Source organism: Clavelina lepadiformis, chromosome 3 (assembly GCF_947623445.1).
Source record: "Clavelina lepadiformis chromosome 3, kaClaLepa1.1, whole genome shotgun sequence".
In the NCBI taxonomy this organism is placed as follows: Eukaryota; Metazoa; Chordata; class Ascidiacea; order Aplousobranchia; family Clavelinidae; genus Clavelina; species Clavelina lepadiformis.
Window position 1 is genome coordinate 24,360,106 of NC_135242.1, and position 18,876 is coordinate 24,378,981.

Here is an 18,876-nt window from a genome sequence, read left to right on the forward strand (position 1 = left end):
TTGGACGTTTTTCGCCGTAATTGTGGAAACAAACTATTTCCTTATTAACCCGGGCCGATATTGCGCTCAGCTTGGTGTTAATGCTGTAGGAAAAAAAACTTTATACTTGCAAATAGTAAGCCTGGGTAACCAACGGGCCATATGTAGGGGACCCATGTTTATCCCATTAAAGGAAAAAAGCCCAACTCTAGAACAAAACTTGAAAAACTGGAACCCACAGAGGTAAGATATTTTTTCGATCGGGGACAAAGTTTTGGGACGACCGAGCTTTCCTTCTACGAACTTGCTCCAGGTAATAATTATCTGGCCTAAACACAGATCAATTCGTTTATTCCGCAACATATATCGGCCCCTTGGAGATTGCATTCTTTTGCAGTTTTGTGTAAAGATTTTCTGTTGCTATTCTTGCCACAGAGCAAAGTATCCGAATAAATAAACACGAAAAATCAATATTTTTGTGTATTTATAACATAATAGGCCTATAATATAGTAATAATATTGCAAACGTTATACACTATTTATATGCCTCATATACAATTTACCTATACGTTGTACTATCTATATAACCTATAAAACGACAACAAAACAAAGAATTTATGAACTTAATCAAAGAAGGTCGACAAAGAATGTTCAATGTTAAAGAAAATAGCGAGTGCATGAATATTACGACTTACAATAACACTACACACTTCATGATGGATTTACCCTTGTAACAGTACTGTAACTGTACTTTAAATCTGTGTTATAAGCCTGGAGAAACTTTTCTACAAAAAAACGTCTGCAACGTGGTAAAGAAATGAACGCTGTAACATTTAGTGCCAAAATCAAAAACAATACGGTGCAAACAACAATTCAGCAGACACTCAATCAAGCAACGCTATAGATTCATAGCAACAGTCAAATGAACTACACTCGTGTACGTATAAATGTGTAACAAAATGTGATTGCTCAACAACGCAACTGCAAAGGTTGCGGTCACAGTGGCTTCGTATGTAATGTGCATTAGGTACATTCTTTGCAATACGTTTAGGTGTTTAATAAATGGAAACGTTGGGTAATTTACTACGACAGCGACAGAAGTTTGTAGATAAGACGTCATCCGTTAAGTAAAGTCCTATCACGACACACTGGGTAAATTAACATGGTGGTAGCTGGTTACATAACAGGTTTCTAAAAATGCCAACACAATTATATCGACTGTGCCAGTTTCGCAGAACTCTAAATCCATTTCACGTCATATGAGCTTCCAGTGCTTATGTTTGAAACTAACGGCATTAGCTCCGCCTTGATTTAATTTGATTGCAATTGATAACTGAGGTAGCTTTGCTGTCAATCGTCCTGATAAAATGACGATTTATGAAGCATTTCATTTCTAAAGCACGGAAATGATATCGGTGTTTAAAGGTGCAGCCGCTGACTTAAATCTCATCTCATGCATGGAACTAAAGGGATTCTATATGGGGAGCATTCGAGCTATGCTTCGTATAATCTCATCGACAATTAAACCTGGTTTTTTGCTTCTTTTTTCCCTACCGGCTCCATCTCTACTGCCATCTCGTGGTGGATTGATGAGAAGAGAGACGGACCCGAGGGTCGTGTGATTGTGACGTCTTCGCTTGCGACAGTGACATCATTCTTCGCCGAGTTTGCGTCTCTTTTTGTGATGTCATTTGAAGCATCGCCGGCCACTTGGGGGACTGCTTCCAACTTGACTTCTGTCATGTTTGTAGCGCCACCTGATGGCGGCAGTGTAGGCGGATTGGTTTGATTTTGATTGCCGAAAGCGACGTCGTCATTCAGTATGAAATCGGTGTCGCTATCGTTCTCAATCGAGCTCTGTGACCAAATAGCACGTTTCATTATGAAGTAAAAAAACCTTCGTTGGAAGCACGTCAGGCACCATATGCTGTGTCACTAACAGCCCAGAGTTTACAACCGATTTATAGGAAAGAAAGCCAACGCACGACACTGCTCGCTTTTGAAAGAAGGGTTTCGACCGGTTCATTATACAAGAAAGCGTTTACTTTAACCACCACTGGGGTATGAACAAGGGTACTCACCGCATAAGCGTGTGGGCTGGTGAGGCATTTAGCCAGGGGGTAGCAGCATCCGGGCAAAGTATTTGTCAACGGAGGCCCAGCGTGAGTCAAAATCGGCTTCAAGTAACTTCACAACACAAAGTTAATGGAAAAACAAAACTCATAAAACTATGTTCCATGTAAATCTATCTCTAGATCTCTATGGCCTGGGTCAGCTTATTCCGACCCAGCATATTTAAACGAAGTAGCACAGACGTAAACTGCCACGTATACAAGCTGCAAAGGATACTATTGGTCAAACTTGTACCAATTCTTGAACATCCATGCACTGTCCGCGTATTTATGACGCGTCGGTGCGTTAGAAACATCGCTCTGTAAAATAACAAGTGGAGTTATCAATGAGTGTGTAAGTTAGCGCACACCTGCACGCATTCTCATCATAATGCACTCTTTCAAACAAATCTATAATAATATTTTTTGAATGTTGATTAACATTGCTAATGTCCAGGTAATTTCTGCTGAACAAAATACAACTGTTTACTTGCAATTTGCCAGAGTAGGTGCTTAGTGACATTTATTGCATGTCAAGTTATTTCATGCATTAAAATTTAATGATATTTCAATCAAAAACCTTCAATCTTTGGTTTCAAGTCACTAATTGAGAACATATTATTAGTTATTACAAATACTCTGCATATTATTACAACAACTACTACTATTATAACTAATCCCATAGATCATACAACACGTGTCCTTATTTATTTGTGCATTGTACGGCTTCTAATGTATTTTATAGTTTCACGTGTTCTAAATAGGGTTGTATCGATTCATCATCAAATAATACTAATATTCGCTCATGGAAATCTTTTTTCCGATTAAGTTAAATCACCTTTACGGCCACTTATCGGCTTTAATATTACTGAGCAGTTGTAAAAGTAATAAATCTCATACTTTGTTGGCCTTTTGCAGCGCATTTACATAAGGAATAGAATAAGATCATGCATGAGGTACACAGCAACAGCGCACCACAATTTATGAATGAAATGCACCTGTTATTACTGCATCAAATCACTCAAGCATTTCGCATGCTGACTGACACAAACAGACATCTTATAAATTTTAAATGTCTAACAGAAGCAATTTCTTGTGATCACCATGACATCAGGCTCTAAATAATTGATTATAATCGACCAAGTTGCTTTTCTGTGCAACTGCAGTTCTAGGCAAAATCAAAGACATGTAGAATTAGTAAAGTAAAGCCAAGATCATACCAAGATTTATAGATTGCATCATTAACAATCAAAGTTCAATTCCAGCGGCTAACGCTTGTGAAAACAATCAAACTTAACGTCACCTCCGGTTTTATATAAAGTTTTTCCAGAGTTGACCCAAAGTTACCAGTTGAATTGTTCAGAGAATTTATATTTACAACCAGGGTTTGATTACTTTTATAAAAAACATGAAGTTGTGGTCTGAGTCTAGAGACCTACGAGGCCATCCCACGGAAAGTTATCAAAGGATTGCACGATTGTCGCGGAATGAATCGACACCTATCAATGGTCAGACATGTATTCTTGCCAATCGACAGATTTAAGCAAATAATCAATATCTGGCACAGTGCTTCCTCGATTATACGGTCGCCAGATGAAGTAGCTTTATCAAATAACAATACATGTAAAAGAAGCAAACTATGAAGACTCCTGCAGCTATAGCTGCAGCATTTGTCTGATATAGCCTATTCTCGCTATTGTTATTGTACTTGCATTTCGTCTTTAAAAACTAAATCCTAGATTGTATACAAAATTTTTAAGATGGTTTTGTATTCGATAGGTAACGCAAAATGTAAAGAAGTCGTTTTATCTCTTAAATATGAGAACTCTATTATTCCCTTTTTTGGTTATTTGTTCATATTTCTAATAACATTGTATCAACTAGACTAGATAATTAAAGAAGCGCTGTATCACTTCTGGTTTTGCGAAAAATGAGCAAGTCATGTAAGTAGGTTAGTAAAGTGAAAGTAAATCATAACCACTGGTCAGTAACCAAATCATCAAACCATGCAAATCACAGAATAACGGGGTTAAAATCAAATCCTATTTTAAATTAAGGAACATGCTATTAAACCGAATTCAAACTGGCATCAATAAAAGATCATGTCACGCCAGCAAACAATAAAACACTGAATTTCCTGCACCACCACTTGATGTTACTTACATCTATGGAGTTACCCCTGCAGCGAGCATAAATTGGAGCACCCTGGCATGCAATACAAAGTGCAGAGTTATGCTTCAAGCACACCTTATGTATTGTGTAGCACCACAGCCGCATGTGAGGAGTAGCCAATATAGATATACTGTATGTTTTAGAACAGCAGCACTAACTTTGCTTACTCACAACTTCAGACAACTTAAGCAACCTACTTGGTTCCAACATAAAGTCTTTATAGGAAAATGAAGAGTATCAACTTTGGGTAAAATGAATAAACTGGAACAAAATCTAAAATGTTGTAGCGCTAAAGCAAGTTGGAGATCAACGTGAAGTCTTACTTACATTATTTGTGGAAGTGTTGTTGTCACTTTCTTGGGGAATTGCAGCATCAGGGTCAACACCAACCCTGCAATGTAATTATACAACAATTTATGTAACAATCAATCATTTTATTTTTCGTCAAAAGCGCAGTGGGGACAAAACAATAATAATGATGCCAATTGTTATATTAGCACGCGTCAATGAATGGGAAAAAGTGACAAGACCGAATAGGTTTAAAACATGCTTGACAAAAGTCAAGGTACTAGTACAGGGGAGGGCAACATACGGCCCGCGGGCCGGATCCGGCCCGCGATGGGATTTTGAGCGGCCCGCAGACAGTTTCCGGTCTTACATGATAATGTGGCCTGCGGCCACGTTCTGCCGCAATCCCTGTATTGCGTCACTGAATAAGTCCAAGTTTGCCAACCTGAGAAAGATGGCCATAAATCTACTTGTTCTGTTCGGGTCTACATACATTTATGAGCAAACATTTTCGACCATGAACATTAATAAGACAAAGCTGCGTTCCAATCTATTCAGGAATCCGGCCCGCCAAGTACTTCATTTTCTCATATCAGGCCCGCCGACCGAAGAAGTTGCCCGCCCCTGTACTAGTAGGTAACAACTAGCATGGCTACTAAACCTACAGCAACAAGCAAAATTATTGTTAGATATCTTTCAGATTCCAAACTTTCTTCATTGAAACAAAGCGGCAACTCGTAAACAGAAAGATTAAAGTTTTTAAGTAGTTTAAAATATAATCTTTGTCAATTTCATTACTTTATGTTCAACCAAGTAAGCATCTGAGTTGTTCCTCCACCTAGAACCCACACAGTCGTGAAAACAATGAGAAGAACTGTCGTGAAGATCATTTGCTCCCCTTCTGTACAAGTCGTGCGGATCGCAAGTGTAAATGCAATTGCTCCACGCAAACCTGTGTGTAATGAGATGGTTGAGTAAGGTATCACCTGAACCAGGCATCAAAAAACTTTTTTACAAAGGGCCGGATAAACATGACAAGTGACAATCGTGGACTGGATACCGGCTTTGTTCAAAAGGTAACAGTAAGTTAAGTTGTGGCACAGTGAGGCAGGTCAAATAAAGTCTCACGAGCAGGATCAGGCCCGCAAGTTGTAGTCTGGTGACCCCGGACTCAAGGCGGTAGATTCTGTTATACACAAGGGCTTTACCCTAAATTTTCTGCCATGTGAATAAGAATTGGCAATAATTGTGAAATTTTAAACACTGCCCAAAAACCTTCGCCACAAGCACTCGATCGGAATATTATGTAGCGAACACTTATTAATGACGTCATAATAATGCTCATACCGGCAAACATCATCATGTGTTGCATGTTGTATGGAATCTTCTTCTTCCGTCCGAGGTTGAGTAAGAACGACAGTGGATAAATGTTGCACGCACGGGACACAATCACTGCGATCTGATGCAGGGTTAAGCAAAACCAAACCTTTCAAATTAGAAGCCAACTGACAATGTACCATCTACTTTGCACATGAACCCACTTAACATGAACGTAAGTATAGGCCTACATAGTAATAGATGAATGATATAATTAAGCAACAGGCAATTTTTTGTGAAAAAATCTTTAAAAATCAGGTAATGCATAGGTCACTCAATATTATTACCACATAGACTAATCAAATATTTTGTCTGAATTACAAACAACAGGTTATCGATGAAATCTAACCAAGGTAAGGATACAAAAGCACCAACGATGAAAATTGCATTGAATTTGTGGTGGCTGTAAGTAAACATGCTGATGCCCATATAGCTGAAGATAAAGTTCTCAGCAAGGAAATTGAGCAGTTCAAAGAGTTGCCGCGTTCGTCCTTTGGACTCGGCTGATAGATTGTTGTAGGTGTAATGTGCCTGGAATGAAAACGTCATTATCACGTTCACAGCATTCCATTTGTTACATATCTTTAATTACTTATCTTATCTAGGTAACTTAATTTTATGGTTTTTTAAGATCAATTGGTCTAACATCTAAGAAGACTAAAATCATTCGAGTTTGTACAAGCAGAAAATTCAGGCAACTTGAGAAATGAATCACGTCAACATTAATACCTGTGTGATGCCGCAGAAGAGGACGGTAACGATTCCAGTGAGTGAGAGAGCTTCAGCGATGAGAAACGATGCCCACGACATAAGAAAGAAAATCGAAGTTTCCAGGATTGGAAATTCACCGATCTTCGTGAACTTGAAGATGAGCGCGGTGATTATCGAAGCCAATCCGCCGATGACAAATGATCCAAGAAAGACACCGATGAACGATCCAAGGGAAGCAAAGAAAGCTCCAGAGTCAAATGCGGCCGACGTTGCAGACTGATACTTCTTTATCGCTCTAAAATATAAAAACCCGCAAATTTAAACAACAAAATCACTTACCAATTTTCTTTTAAGCAGCATTTTGCTTAATAAGACAATGATGCTATTCAGTTTGTGATATATTGTTAAAGTAATTTCAACTTACGAGACGAGAACTATGGCCACAGCATCATTTAAGACACTTTCTCCAAACAGTAAAGCGTCTAAATCGACATCGACTTTAAGCTCTTTGAAAACGGCAAGAACAGTGACAGGGTCAGTGGCAGAGACGATGGCACCAAAGAGCAAACAATCAATAAATCCAAAAGCAAAATTGGGTTCGTAAAGTGATTTATGAATCAGAACAAAGCCATAGGTTATACCGCTGTGATATAAGAAATTGATTTAAGTAGAACAAAATTTTAAACCAGTGATAAAACTAGTAAAATAGAACTAGGCTTCTAAAACTATTAACTGATGCATATAATAGAAAATATACGAACCCAATTACAACGGCTGACACAAGTGTCCCGATGAAAGCAAAGGTTAAGATGGAACCAATGTTTCGAAAGAAGTGCCGCTAAAGATTAACAAGCAAAGAATGAATGACAATTTACAACCTACAATGAATATGATTTGAACGAGACAATAATGTGTGCATTAAACATATCCAAACACCACCTAAGTCTCATACCTTTTTCAAACTATATCCAGCATAGAAGATTATGGGTGGTAGAAGAATGTTGAAGAAGAATTCTGGGTCAAAGGTTATCTGCACATTAATATGAAACAAAACCGGTAAACAATAGACACATTATTACTATTAATGGTTGAAATTAACCTATCAGCTTGGTGTCAGAATAATTTTCCAATCACTTCAACTTGTAAGCAGCTTCCTGTTTTTCAATTTATATGAAAACGGAAATAATTCCCAAGTAGGTATTATTTCCTTGATTATCAAGTGCTTGCAAGTTGTAGCAATTGCATTGGGGGCAACTACATTTAATGGTGGGCGTACACAGACATGAAATTTAGATAGCGTTGGAACGAGACTCAGTGAAAACGAAACAAACAACTATGAATAATGCATGAAGTCATGACTCATACACCTCACAAACCCTAACACAACAGCTATGCTAGTCTGTGATAGTGTGCAGCCATGTTATGGGTAACTGGCAGCACATACAAGCAGCATACAGCAGCACATACAAGCAGCATGTCATGATAACCCAAAAGCAACAAAATCAACATCTCATAAAACGCAGAGAAATGATCAGTTTAATTAATTCCATTTATCCATGCCCGTAATTATGACCATATCATCATAGAATTATACACTGAACAAATCGTTCTGTATATACAAGTATACTACTATGCGTATACATGTAACTATGTATATACGCTATATATACTACTGTGTACTATAAATATAATTTTGCCTCTCTCTCAAAACTCTCCATTTACTATGACCGGTCTTAAGACATTATGACCACTTTTTTCATCTTTTTCAAATTTTTCTATCAATTTTTCATGTTAATTTGCAACTTGACAGTGACAATTGCGCCACTCGTATTCCCAATTCACCTACTGACGTTCATATTAATGTTATTGCTTAACGTTAATGAAGTAAATGATGAATTTGACATATTTTGTTATCTTACGCCTTACTGTATCGATTAAATCTGGTTAAACAGTACTGTAGCAGTTTCGTTTATTGTGACCATTCGTATATTATGACCAATCTGGCCTGGTCCCAAGGTGGCCATCATAAGTGAAGTCTGCTGCAGCAGTACTTGGTTTTGCATTTGATTATATTTAGAGATTTTGTCACAAAGATATTGATCGATTTCTAGTGCCTAAATGTCACATCACCATGATTGATAAGTCTGCGAAACATATTATCTTGTGCCTCCAAAGTACAATTGGCCTATTGCAATTATTGAAATGCATTAACGCAGCTAAATTAGTGTATATATCGCTATTACTGTCACTGTCATGTACATAACTCATTGCTTAATATCTATTCCGTGGACCCACCTTCTGTAGTTCTTCATCTTGATGAAGTTGCTGGCAGGTGGATACTTGCTTCGTGTAGGTGAAGTTGGAGTTATCCACAGTCAGAACGACAACGTCTGGAGTTTCATTCGTCGAAGTCATATTTAAGTAGTGAATTCGGCCTGACGAGTTGTAGTTCGTATATTTTATGACGGCTCCAATTATCAAGCCTGAAAACAAATTAGGGATAAAGCTAATTAAAGCGGTGTTATATTGAGAATTTTATATCTCTATTATATCACATCTATAGGTAAGATGTTTGTAAAGAACTCCATCGTTGTGAGTTTACTACCAAACAGTTACGTGGCCAATAGCTGATCAGTAGACGTATTGGAGCTCATCAGTAGATGCATGTAAAATGAGTGATGTCAAATGTAAGCGTACTGTAATAACTGTTAACCTTTCATTTGTTTTTAGATGTATGTCCTATTTTTAGTTAATTAAAAACCCTAAATAGTGGTTCTCTCATTGTTTGCTTACTACAAGCGGTATTCCAACCTGGATGGAACTTTAGCTTGGTTATGATGAAGTTCGCTTTAAACACATGCGATAAACTGTAAAACGGTGTATTTGCTTGAAAATGCTGACATATGGTATTATTATAAAGAAGTTAGAACTGAAACATCACACACACAACGAACTGGAGCACATTGCTATCATCGGTCATGCAATTGGAGACATTGCAATAATCATGAAAAATATCTCACCATACACAATAGCAAGGCCTGTTTCGTGAAGAAACCTAATCCTTTTTCTCTTCAGAAGCCATATAGTGAAGATAGTTAGCAAGAGCAGAGCTATAAAGAGCAGAATGTTGGCGCTGTCCGTCCGATGTTTCTCTTCAGCCACTGATGATGACATTTCTACAAATTCACGAAAATCTACCAACCTATAAATTACACAAATTGATCTGGATATGAATGAAAATATAAGGATACCTCAGCAACCACAAATGAAACATTGCCAAATGTATTTTCAGTATTTCTGCAAACAGCAAATAACAATACAAATAGAAATTCACTGAAAACTTTAGACCGTTTTTCCTTTCTTCTGGCAAATTTAGCCTTATATAGCAAAAATTACCATTTAATGGGTACCCAACAAAATTTGATCAAAACAATATGAAAGCAGAGGAAAAAGCAGACTCTGTTTAAATTCACTTGCACAAGCCATAATCTCTAAGCTTGTTGTAAAAAAAATTTTCCATTGCGTTTGCGCACTTATAATAGTCTGAGTCCGACGAGTTGAAAAGCCGGCAATTGTCAAAAATTTTTTGTGCATCTGCAATAAAAGTAGCTCTGGTTGAATATTGCTTTGCCTTGACCTGATCTCCGAGCGTTTTTAAGTCCATTGGGGCCTTTATGACATCATAGTAATTAGGCACCTCTGATTTTTTCACAGGTTCTAAGAATGGCCAGGCACTGCTGTGATTTTTCATGCTTTGCACAACCATCTTAAGAGGAAGAAGCAAACTTTCTGTGGTGTCTACAATCTCCTTTCTCTCCCGGTTATTGTATATTTTCCAGCCGGTTTGCTTAATCCCGGGAATATTTTCGATTGGAATTTGCTTCACACCGTCCTTGAAGCAAGTCAGGCCGGGATGGACGACACTTATCTGCTGCTGCTTCTTCTCGATCAACTTCTTCACAATCTCCTTTTGCTTCCTGATGATGTTGCTGAACTCTGTGTATGGAATACGTGGATTCAACTCACATCCCATCAACGTTGCCCCTTCGTAATCCTTAATGTAACCAACATAGCTTGGCCTTGAAACTTTTATTTCCTTAGAGAAACCCTGCTTCTTAAAATAACCAATAGCATATTCGTCCGCGTATGTCAAGAAGTGATAAATGTTTTGTTTGATGTGATATTCTTTCAGATGGTTCATCAGATGCGTGCCATAGCCCTTTACCTGTTCATTAGATGTAACAGCACAAAATACGATCTCTGTAAATCTTTGTGTGGGAAACATTCGAAAACAAATGCCACCAATAACGTGTGTCTCTTTCACCAAGGCCAGTGTACGATGTTTTGTGTCAAACACAAGTCTTGTGATGTAATCTCGGGGCATGCGGGGTAATTGTCGAGCAAAGACATTTTGTATCTCAACAAGCCACGTCAAGGTCTGTTTCGACGCATCTGGAGAATTTGCGATGACGTGAAACTCAATGACTCCTCTTCGCTCTTCCTGTCTAGCCGCCTCATCTCGAGCTGACTGGGATGAGAGGTGGGTCGCTTCCGGACCCAGCATCTGGGCGGGATCAACAACATTTGCAATCACTTCATTGAAGACCTCCAAAGTGAGATCCATGCATCCGCTAAAGTCCAAACTGGCTACTGCTCCTGATCGTTTTGCGTCCTCTCCACCACTAAAGCTATCATCTGCTTTCCGCTTCACACCTCGTCCTTCTACTCTTGCTCCTGGAGATGCGAAAGTGGGGGACGAGTTCTGCTCAATGCTTGGGGTAAATGCAATCCCACCCGGAGAAGTTATGGCTAGAAAACCACTAATTCCAGCAGATGCGCTGCCGAAACTTGCTGGAGTTCCAGGACTGGTGATAAAGAGGTCATTTATGGAATCATTTGATCGTGGAGATGGTAGTGGCATGTGTGCTGGCATTTGGGAAAAATCCACATCCCAGATGGGTGAGTTGCTCGCGTTCAATTCTTCCTCTAAGAGAGAGAGAAATTTTGGAAAATGGGACAAGATCAAAGTTCTCCTGTCAGCAGGAACATGAACTTTTTCCGATCTAAAACTGTCCAACACTCGACGCCGCAGGAATGCAAAAATAGATTTCAACAGTGGCCTCCCAAACACTTCCACTGTGGAATGATGTGCAAGGCTTTCACAGAATTTTGGCACTCTACAGTAGCAAAGCCACCGGGTGTAATTCATCTTATACTCCTGAAAATCATCGACTTGATTTCGGCCTTTTCTGGTGGCAGGAGTTTCTAATGTTTCTTGATCTAAACAACGTAGAAAGGTCTTTGCAAGTTCGTGCATGATTTGAAATTCTTTCTGTGGCAGATGACCAAATTTATAAATGATAAAATTTGTTACTGCCTTGCTGATGCTGGGCTGACTGAATGGAGGGGAGCCAAGAGGGCCCTCAATAATAGGTCGGCTTGTCTGCAGGATGCACTTCCTAAGCAGACGATACAAATAAAAATAAACCTGTTTTGTATCGTTATCCTCCTCCTTCTGAACACAGAGAACAAGATTTTCAACATCTACGATCATGCTGAGGAGCTGGTTCATCTCTTCGCTGTTCATTGATTCAACGTGCTTCACGTGTCCTTGAAGAGGATGATTGCAGCCTCGACAGAGGTCTTGGAGCAATGATGAAGAACCTGGACCATCATTTTTCTGATCAGCATTGGGAGCTCCAGAGCTCTTCCATCCGTTACATTTGCATCCGTCATCTTTACAAGAGGAATAGCTCCCGATCTTCTCGAGCTTTTTCGGATAAGGATAATTTTTCACCTGAGTTTTTCTTTGATGGATTCGTTGAAGGTTCGCCGGACGAGCCAATTCACTCGGAATGAATGGCCGGTTCACTAATTTGGCAACATTTGTTTCATTTGTTATTAAATCAGTCATTATTCAATTACCAAAATCTGCGAAAGTGTTTCAAACTTATGAAATGGTAAAACCACAAAATTATCCAAAAACTGTTTATCTAGCTACATTCAAAGTATTCTGGTAATGTGGCTTGCTAACAAGCTTACAGAATATATAATTTTCATTGATTAAATGAAGTCACATAATAAATATGCACCAATTTTGCCATAATATACTAATTGAATTGACCTTCAAAAGCACTTTAAAATATTCTTGTTTGGTTCAAAATTGCCTTGTCAAATATTTAGATAGCAACCATACCAAGCAACGCGCTGTAGCCTGTAGCAATCTGTTAGCTTGGAATTTTGGCCTGGTAGAATTTGAATTTGATAGAATTGTTGCTATCGTACCAGTGTAACTTCCCCAGATGTCTGGGGTGGCGAAGTAGCAAATAGCAGCCCGGCCTTTCTAGCATAGCATCACAAAAAATATACAAGGCGTGTAAGTGCAGTGAATTTCCAATTACTTGCATCTCTTGACAGTGGTACAGATCAGCAGGACGAAAAATAATTAAAGTTTTGTGGCATAACACATAGACCCTTATTTTTATGTGGTAAATCTCTAGGCTATGTGCTATAATGCAAGCTTTAGGACAACCATGCAAAAAGATTGGCAACTAAAGATTACTAGTTTTGTAAGCTAGGGTAGAAATCATTGAAGTGTTTTGAGGGGCAGTTTGCATGAAGATAATATATTTTTATCCAAATTTGTGTTTTTCTATCTAAGCTATCTGTGGGTCTTAATTGTACACAATTCACGCTTTTAGCAAAGTTACTGGCGTCAATTGCTTTTGAGTTCTGATCAAACAATTATACTTGTTACACTGACTTGGTGAGTGATGAACAATTTCAAATTATAAAATCTTGAGGTGATTGCTGAACAGACGGACAGATCTAGGCTAAATCCTGAAAGACAAAAAAATAACTGCAAAATGTGTAAATCTTCAGAAAAATGTATTTGTACGAGCTGGAAAACCGCGGTTTAGACGCTGAATAAACATAGTCGGTACGGTTGCCGGGTGGTTAGGGCGCTAGGCTTGTAATAATGAGACCTGTGCTCGCTACCCAGTAGGCTAAATTCGGACAAAGCAATATAAAAAAAATACTAAAATATGCGTTTACCAATCGAAACTTGCACAACCGCTAGGCGCTAAGTCGGTAAACGGAGCTACAGCGATTATGAATCATAGCCTATGCTAGTTAAAAAAACTTCTTAACCCAAAGATAGAGATTCTCATGCCACCGCATAATGTTACCATTCCAAAACATTGGTCAAACTAACCAAACAAAAACATGTGTTATCACGTGACAAAAAATAAACGCTTCCCAGATTCCCAAGCGCCACTTGATTATAATTCATAGCTGTAAAATTCAAAAAACAACTTGAATTTAAGCCAAGGAATATTTGCCACAAAGAATACCGGAAAAATAATTTTTCAATCTGAAAGTTGGTTTGCTGTAAAAATACGAATCACGAGTACTTGCATGGTAGTTGGCGTCCTGCCACCATTAGAACACAACACCAATGATGACGTCATACGAATAAAATGTACCATACCTGAAGGCGACGTCGTCAGAAGAGAGCAATCAATCGGTTTGAATCGCGATGGGGAACAGAATAGTGGACAAGTAGCCTGCGTTCGGCAAATTTCTTACTTTTGCAGCCTGAGCGATTCGCGTTTTTCAACCACTCGTACCTAATGTAACACATTTTTCGTTCGCTTGTTATGTTGAGGGTTTGGAAAGGCTGAGTTTAGTCTTTGATGTGAAGGACACGTTATTTAGGGATATCAGTCAGTTCCAATAAGGTGTGGCGTTCGTGATAATAATTGCAATAATTTATACAAATTGGCATTTTGCATGAGTTTTTGTATTTTCTCCAGTTTAGATAATGTAATGTTTGCAAAGCTGCGTAGTTCGTGCTAAGCTCTTATTCAAACAAGGAATTCTAAACCGACATATTTGACGCAGATATAAGTATTTCAAGTACCTTGTATTTACGGCGTAAAGTTTGAAGTGTACTTGATGAAATGTTTGGATGACGTAGAATAATAGATATTACACATATATACGTAGCAATGATAAATATAACATGGCGTTAGCTGATTGGTTGAGGTGTATGATATAAAAGGTTAAGCTTGGTTCAAATCGGCTGCTCTGGCTCGGGCTGGCTAGTCTTTTAGGGTTTGTCCCTTCAGGACTGGCTAGTACCTCTCTTCTCTTAGCTATTTCTTTTGTTCTGCTGAATTGAAGTTATTGCTGAATTATTCGGAATTGGAATCATTACTGAATTCGAGTTATAGCGATGTTTAAATGTGGAAAGATGGTGTAAATGTTTCTAATTTGATACAACCTATTCGGACAATATAACAATTAGACTTTATGAAGTTGGTGTTGATTTGAAGAAACATTATAGAGACAGTAAACGCAACGGAGTCAAAGACAATTATCTCGGAGTCAAACAGTAAGACTATTAGTCTTGGCTTTAGGCCAACCTAAAAGCAATCCACACCACCATCTCCCCATAAAGGAATCCCGGGTTACATGCTATTTGCATATATGCAGTGCCGCAGATAAAAAGGATGACGCGTTGCAGTTGTTTAATCGCAAAGTAGGCCTAGGCTATAACCAACAAAAGCGGATTTTATTTTGATTGTGCTCATAAAATGGAGAATATGACATGGTCGCAGGTCTAGAATGACTTAATCTCCGAAGAATATTCAAACTTTCATCCAAATTTGGTGCGATCTTGTTTTAATTTATCAAGATTTCACTTCAAAAAATGACATTTTTAACAAGTCGTTTATAGTTCAGAATGGTTGAAATACCTCTGTAAAGATGAAATTGTAATGGATTGTGACAAGCTTGTAATCAACTTGAGTAAGTTGAGTTGCTGGTCACAAGTGTCCAGATCATCTAACCATAACAATGTTTATAAACTTGGTAAGTAAGTGAACCGACTAGCCTATATAGTGAGTCTAGATTCTCCAGTCGTTAATATCTTTTCACAGCCAGGTTCATCTGTTGATGTAGAAATTAGCAAATCAATCCAGACGATATTGAAACGTCAGCGTCAACTTTCAATTGTGATCAGGTTGCGCTTATAATAAGATTGTAATGAAAAGTGGTATATGGTACCTTAACCTGTAAGGTTTACCCACTTCACTACAAAGGTTACACAACAATGACAACTGTATATTCTGATTATATTTGAAGCTTCATTGAACGAATACATCAAGATAAAACAATGGGACAGCCACATAATAAAGTCGACCACTTTCTAGGGTTGACTTCGTAGACTGTGACGCAATGAATAGCTATGAATGAAAGAATAACTCACGTCACGATTTATAACGATACACAGGAAGTCATGCATAGGCGACACGTAACGCAACGCTTCGCAAAGTAGATTTCTCAAACCAGGAAGTATATATTATTTTCCATCTGTGTGGTATAATATGCACCGTACATCACAAGATGACTGATAGATCTTAATTCCACTCAGAAACTTTTCTTTCAATGGTTGTATTTTAAGCACACCTTACAGAATTCTTGATAACTATAGACTTACCGGAATCAGAACAACTTCATGAATGAACATCTTATTCAAATAGAATGATTATACTGACAGAATGTACAAATATGTATATACGTACTACAGCAATAATCACACACATCGGAAACTGGTCACAACAATTCGAGGATAAATTTGGTACAAATTTCCTGACAATAATCGGAGAAAATATACTGAAGCTTGAGAAACCTGGTACTGAAACTTAGCCAGATTGTTCAACTACGTCATTTATACCGATGATGCTATATGTGACTTATGACTGTGACGTAGAACTATGGGGAAAAGAAATCTGAAAACCATATAGGCCTATCGCACATAACTACTCCATTTCAACCAACATCAAATTCAATATGTAATTGATTGACAAACTGCTAGCGCCAAAAATAGGCTATACAGGAAACACGAATTGGAGAAAATTCCACGCAACGACGAACAGTGCGCGAAGTATTGATAAATACGGAATCACCAATGATGTAATAACTACGGTAAGCGTGGGAGATTATACCTTAAAGCCCGCTGTGTGAAGATTGCTGCAGTAAATTTAAGGAGTATGAGAGCATGCACCCGAAAAAGTTTTTATTAGCATGGTCCAGAGTCTAAACTCTAAAATTCCCGTCTGAGAATTAATTACTAAAATTTGCTCAAATTGCTTAGATGTCTTTAGGTGAACTTGAAACAATTTCATATCTGAGTTCCTGGAGATGTATGATTATTATAAACCACTTGACTGTGCGAAGAAAATGGTATAAATTGCAACAAAGGCTTCTTCCCGTTAGTGAACGTCTTGCTGATGCCAACCTTGAATCAAAGCCTATCTGATCTAGAATATTTCTCAAGGAACCCATCCGAGCCAGTTGGAATGATTTCTCAACGTCATCTTCGAGCCCTCTGATGTGACTTGAATCGCAGCATATGACACTATAGTTATTGACTTCAGGTCTGACTGTAGCCTGCCAGGGAATTTCATCTGCAATCATACTTTAATGATTGGTCGAAGGAAAGGAATGTAACACCAGGATGTTATATCTGGATTGTCATCTACATAATGCAGCACTTTTTCACTGTCATTTCCACAAATGTGTCACTCAAGACGTGACAATCCCGAGTTGGTTGTTTTCCCATCCACTGATGTACAGTATTGAAGCCATTTTCAATCATTTATGAACCACCTGATCGTTTGTTTAATTTCGCTTAATTATGGGTTAAGTGGACGTGCTAGTTACTAGCAACTATTATATTATTACCTTAATTATCTATGATCACATTGTAAGCCTATTCGGTTTTGTCGCTTTTTCCCGTTCATTGGCGCGCGCCAGCAGCAACTGACTTTAGTTTTTCGTCCCCACCGCGCTTTTGACGAAAAATAAAAATGATTGATTGACTTACAAATCTGCTGTTGCGGCAATTTCTTGCTGATTAAGCGGCCTGTTGCTGCAAACAACTGAATTATTCAAACAATAGCAATTTATGAAACATAGTGAGTAGACATCAAAATAATTCGCTCGAAAAGTAGACATGTCAGACAAACAAAGGTTGGAACGCTCGATTACTTCTGTGTTAGAAAGTTGAATTTTTCTACTCATGCTTATATAAGCCATTATGCAGATGAGAACCCAACAAAGAAAATACGTCACAGGCCATAGCAATAGGTTGAAGGCAATTGAATTCAAAACGCAATACCTCTCTACCCATTCGGCAATTAATCTTTATGATTATATCGGCACTGACGTCAGTTTTAAGTTTTATCAATGCTTTCGTCATGCGCAAACGTTTCAGTTCGCTACTTCTGAGTAATCGTCAGATGTCATATTGTCGTAACACCGTTTCATTTTAAACCTACGTTGTTGTAACCTTAGTTGACTAATTTCACATGGTCTTGAAGGTGAAGGATGTCGTCACACCGAGGTGAAAATTGCAGCCAGTTTATAACATCTGCTGGCGACATTACAGTAGATTTCTTCTGGGGCACGAACAATTCGCCCTGGTTCTTTTGTGAACTCGCACAGGCAACACTCTCTGCCATATGTTTCGAAACATTCATAAAAAAACGGCCCGGGAATCTTGCTACAATCAATGAACGGGGAAAAGTGTCAAAGCTCCAAAAGGGCTTAAAACGTGGAAGATATTATCCAGCACATTGCAGTACGGTAAAAATAAATGTCAACCTAAAAATTTGACAATCGAAAATAGTTCAAATTCATTTAAATCCTAAACTGTGACGTGTGAATACTTTTTGATTAAAAACAAGTTTGCTAATGCATTTTGTGTTTCACAACTTGTTTCGATCCTAAATACGAACAACCCGCCGTCACGCATACCAGTCACGTTTCGATTTTCTAATTGCTTATGTGATTACGTTGAGCAATTTATAACATTTGTCCTAATGTGAATGAAACGTTTTCATATTTCGTCATCATGAAAACATCCGGTTTCTGCTGGAAAAGATGGGAACAACAAATAAACGAGTAAATTTGTCCAGAAAAAAAAATTAGGAAAATCGAAGTTAGGTGAGAAGTAAAATCATCAGAAAGCGCAGTTATATTCAAAACGGACCGTTTTTATTTCATTTTTCATGGGTCAGGAACGACTGATTATTATCTGAAACAAGCAAATAAATTGTGATTTACTACATCAAGTAACATTTTCTTAAAAGGATGCTTGAGTTTTAGCAAAAAGTATAAGATATTAGCTGTCAGTTCAGTACAGCAGCAGTGGAGCATTGTTTGTAGG

The 18,876-nt window shown here is 38.2% G+C and overlaps 2 protein-coding genes across 3 annotated transcripts; both read right to left on the reverse strand.

The window, feature by feature from the left end:
- Nucleotides 1-428: 428 nt before the first annotated feature.
- On the reverse strand, nucleotides 429-9,812 carry LOC143448612 (sodium/hydrogen exchanger 6-like). 2 transcript variants are annotated; one of them, XM_076948425.1, is made up of 14 exons: nucleotides 9,659-9,812; nucleotides 8,934-9,121; nucleotides 7,591-7,668; nucleotides 7,400-7,476; nucleotides 7,063-7,281; nucleotides 6,657-6,933; nucleotides 6,291-6,458; nucleotides 5,898-6,009; nucleotides 5,349-5,502; nucleotides 4,590-4,653; nucleotides 4,254-4,295; nucleotides 2,329-2,411; nucleotides 2,061-2,166; nucleotides 429-1,836 (listed from the first exon to the last, which is right to left on the reverse strand). In XM_076948425.1, the coding sequence occupies exons 1-14, from the start codon at nucleotides 9,810-9,812 to the stop codon at nucleotides 1,501-1,503; spliced, it is 2,058 nt and encodes a 685-aa protein (XP_076804540.1). In that variant the 3' UTR covers nucleotides 429-1,500. The 2 variants fall into 2 exon arrangements, with proteins under 2 accessions (XP_076804540.1, XP_076804541.1); XM_076948426.1 differs by lacking the exon at nucleotides 4,254-4,295.
- Nucleotides 9,813-9,860: 48 nt separating this feature from the next.
- LOC143448611 (histone acetyltransferase KAT2A-like) lies at nucleotides 9,861-12,582 on the reverse strand. Its single transcript, XM_076948424.1, has one exon. The coding sequence runs from the start codon at nucleotides 12,550-12,552 to the stop codon at nucleotides 10,108-10,110; it is 2,445 nt and encodes an 814-aa protein (XP_076804539.1). The 5' UTR covers nucleotides 12,553-12,582; the 3' UTR covers nucleotides 9,861-10,107.
- Nucleotides 12,583-18,876: the final 6,294 nt, after the last annotated feature.